Raw genomic sequence first — 4046 nt, forward strand, 5'->3', positions numbered from 1 at the left:
ACAAAAAACTCAAGGTTTACAAAATGAACGCATTACAAGTAAAAGAATTAATTAAAGACCTTAATAAAATGACATGAATATTATTCGCAGTATTATAGCTGACAAGACCGTTACCCGACTAATATAAAGAAGTTCAAATTAATAATAGGAAGTAGCCATAACTATAAAAAAATCATAAAATAAAATAAAAATAGGTAAGATTAAAATATAATAAATAATTAAAACGGTCAATATAAATTATCTTTGTTGAGTTCAGCTAAAAGTGAAACGATCCTGTCAACGATAACATCGCCACTAAGTAAAAGAGATAATAACAGATTTATATACATGAGCATTAATATTGCGGCGACGACTCTTGGAAGAGAAGGAAACAAATAAGGTTTTATTTTCATAATAAGCCGCAGTAGCTGTTGCCCAAATATTCTGTGTCCTTTTGAGAGTTAAGTCCATGCTTTTGAAATTTAATATAAATTATTTCTGATATCAGGTGTTTCAAGTAATAACGTTCCTCATGCAAAACTTTGGCTTGATCCCAATTGAAATCATAGTTTTCCCTCAAACGGTGTTCTTGTATGGCCGTTAACTCAACTGTAGAACTCCTTGGTATTCTCCTATGCTCAGCAATGCACGTAGAGAGTCTTCTACTGGTTTAACCAACATACGATGCCTCACAACTACTGCATTGCAATTTATACACAACGTTATTATGGAAACCAGGAGGCAACCTGTCTTTATGCACATGAATCATTCCTGATAATTTATTATTGTAAGAATAAGCAATATTTATCAAATTATTTTTAAAAAAGCTTTGTCAGTCTGTTCGAAACCACACCAAAAAACGGTATGGTAAAATATTTTTTATCATCATAACTAGATGCTATCAAATTTGTTTTAACTATCTCTGAACCTCGTCCGCAATTCATAATAAGAAACCTCAGTCTACGTTTTATAATTTTAAAAATTAGGTCCAAAGAATAATTATTATTAATTAGCGTCAAAATGATAAAGTCTAAATTATTCTTATGGAAAGTCGGATGACTAAGATAAAACATCCTATCCACCAAGCCAATAATTGTTTCGATCTTGTGTTGAATAGGATGAAAAGACAAATAGTTTAGGTACCGACAAGGCTATATGGCCCCAGGGATATGTTGCTCATATGCTTTTTTAAATATTTATCTTGAGAGGAATAATGAGAGAGTACAAAATCGCGAAATAGTCCTTTTAGAACATAAATACTTAATTACTTTTAGAACATAAATACTTTTCTCTAAATTTCGTTAAAATCAGTATAATATTACAGTTAAGAAATCGAAAAGAAAAATGATTTGGTAAATAAATAGCAAATTTAGGTTTGGACAGCAAAAATGATTTGGTAAATAAATAGCAAATTTAGATTTGAACAGCAAAGTAAATTTCAGAGCCTCTATAAAAGAAATTCTATATTAATATTCTCCATTTATCCTGATTGAATAAAATTAAGCGATGTATTACTAGCTAGAATGAAATTTCTTGCAAGTATATAGTATACTGTTTCTAATAATAAGTGCAATTTTCATATACTGACTGATATAAACTGACTGAAATAAAGTCCGCATACGGGCGGACGAGGTAAAGTTAATCTATAATTGAAGGTCGGCAGGAGAGCTGTGGAGACTTCTCGCGAAGACACTCTCTAGAACTACTAATCAGGATACATATTTTATATGTAGCTTTTTTTATCCTATGCAACTAAACTTCTTACCAGGGCAAGATGACTATGTTGCTGCAAATTCGTATTTTGGTTATTACAAGATAAAATATACGGTTAACAAGATCGTAGCAGACATTAATACATAGATAAGAAGGTTGCCTCTATTATATTTATAGAGTCAGTCACAACAATTAATTGCCTGAGAAGTTTTAACTTCGAAATTCTGAAATATAGAGCATCAAGCCCCGGTCTCCTCTACGCGAAGTGTGAGACATTTATCATCAGACATTCTGTACATTGAATATAAATATCGCATCTTTGCTTCTAAAGTAACACAACTCTAAAAACGTGATTTTCAAGTTATTACTATGAACGAATTAGGTGAACATATCGGGGTTATGAGCTGAAAATGACAGAAATGACATTTGATCATGTTTCTAAGAGTAAATATTTTTCGCCGAGAAATATTACTTTTAGCCAATAATTTTCCGTTAAGTTAAACGACAATTCTTTCCTTTTTCTGGAAAATTTAATTTTTTGGATTGTATTACTTTTGAGAAGCAAGGTTCTGATATATTATTATAAGTGTGTCATTGTAAGTGTTGTCATGTTAATTAGGTACTGAAATACCGAAGTAAAGGCGAACTATTTTGTCGCGGAGTAATCGAATTGTTGCAGGTCGGCTGCAAAGAAATCGAACCACGAAGGTCCACGTTAAATTCGCACAGATCGCGCCGGGCAAATCGGCAGAATATTTAACGGACGTCTGATCGACGCTTCTCTACACTCGCGTAGCTGCTCTCCGATGACGAAAATACTCGATTCCCGAGACGCATATGCACACGTACATCGCGTAAAAATACTTAAGCGTTTTAAATAGCGACCATCTCCCGAAATATCCGCGTCGTTTTAATGCGATATCGAGCCGGCTCGCCGCTTGACAGCCGGCGTGATTCCGACTTACGTCTCTCGAATCGCCGCCGCGCCCGGCTGCCAATGATTGAGATCGTGAGTCGCACATGAACCATGAATAATTTCACTCACTCGGCGACGACAGAGTGCTTAGGTGCGGCGGCAGGCCGGCGTAAGGAAGCGTCGGCAGGTAATTCCGCGGTAACGGCAGCCCCGGTGGAAAGAGTTTGGGCGCGGTCGCCGCCAACGGTTGCTCCTGCTGGCCGCTGCTTCCGGCGCCGGTCGAGTGCGAGTCACTGCCGGGCGACGAAGAGGACGCCGTGGCGCCCGACGACGAGGATTTCGGTTTGGTGAGGTTCAAAGGAGCGTCGAGATCCTGAAGAGGCGGCGCCGTCGGCGCTACGGCGGATGAGATCGGCGCTGGTGACGATTCCTTCTCCATCTGCGTGGTCATTTGCGCGAGGTGCGCGGTCGCCCAACTCGGGCCATCCCGATGACTGCTGATCATCTGCGAACGAGCAAGAGTAGAGAGGTCAAAACAGCAAATCTCGACGTTATCCTTAGAAAGGTAGCGGGAGTAACTTTTACTCATAAGGGGAGAGTAAATTTCATAGTAAAAATTGCTAGGGTAAATTCGGATATGATGGCCATAGGTTCTAATTTCTCTAATAATTTTAAAACATTGCGTTTGTGTAATCAGTCATAAAGATAATCGACATTTATCGTAGTGTACGTGCGTACATTTTTCGAAATAGATTATGAATATTATACTATATTTTTATTTTCGACTATCGGTAAAGTTTCTCATGTATCCACTAAAACTTGCTAAAACGTCGTATAAATTACAGTTAAGCAATTATCGCAATCGACGTTCCATACATAAAGTAGGTATGTAAATTGTAATATAACATGCATTTTTATTTTCATTTTCACTATTTGTTTGTAAGTACTATTATAATCGTCTTTCACTCACATTTTGGGTAAGATGGTCCACCATCTTTCTCTAAAACATTTATAAAACAAAAGTCGTTATATTTCAAAAATTATTTTCAATATTACAGTAATTAAATCTTATGTTTTGATCAAAAATTGGATTTAAAATTTAAAGTTTTATAATAGAGGTTTCTATTTTATATGTATATTATATTTTTCACAAATAATATATATTAAATATCCTATACTAAAATGAATATATCAAATTATGTTTTTTTCATTATTTTATAAAATAATAGATACAGAATCTTGAACATAAAATATGTATGGGTCATCTATTCGATATGGCCATCTTAAACATTTAGGTAAGATGGCCAATGCTCATGTTTTGATATTTTTGTAATAAATAATTTCATTAAAGTATTTTTCTTTTAACTCTGATGGTATTATGTACTGTAGGCTTCAGTGAAGTAATGTGCCAAACGCTATTAAGAAATAACAATAAGAA

General features: G+C 35.2%; 1 protein-coding gene across 7 annotated transcripts in view; it reads right to left on the minus strand.

Annotated features, from left to right (window-relative positions):
• The window catches only part of LOC116845685 (transcription factor Sox-5), a 343917-nt gene that overhangs the window by 10115 nt on the left and 329756 nt on the right, over window positions 1–4046 (minus strand). For all 7 annotated transcript variants that reach the window (XM_032818681.1, XM_032818682.1, XM_032818687.1 and 4 more), the window contains one exon: window positions 2738–3113. In XM_032818681.1, the coding sequence (XP_032674572.1) occupies window positions 2738–3113 (376 nt within the window). The remainder of the gene's footprint in view (window positions 1–2737; window positions 3114–4046) is intronic.

The sequence above is a fragment of the Odontomachus brunneus genome, unplaced genomic scaffold (assembly GCF_010583005.1).
Source record: "Odontomachus brunneus isolate Ranch 3 - 2012 unplaced genomic scaffold, Obru_v1 Obru_scaffold_056, whole genome shotgun sequence".
NCBI lineage: Eukaryota > Metazoa > Arthropoda > Insecta > Hymenoptera > Formicidae > Odontomachus > Odontomachus brunneus.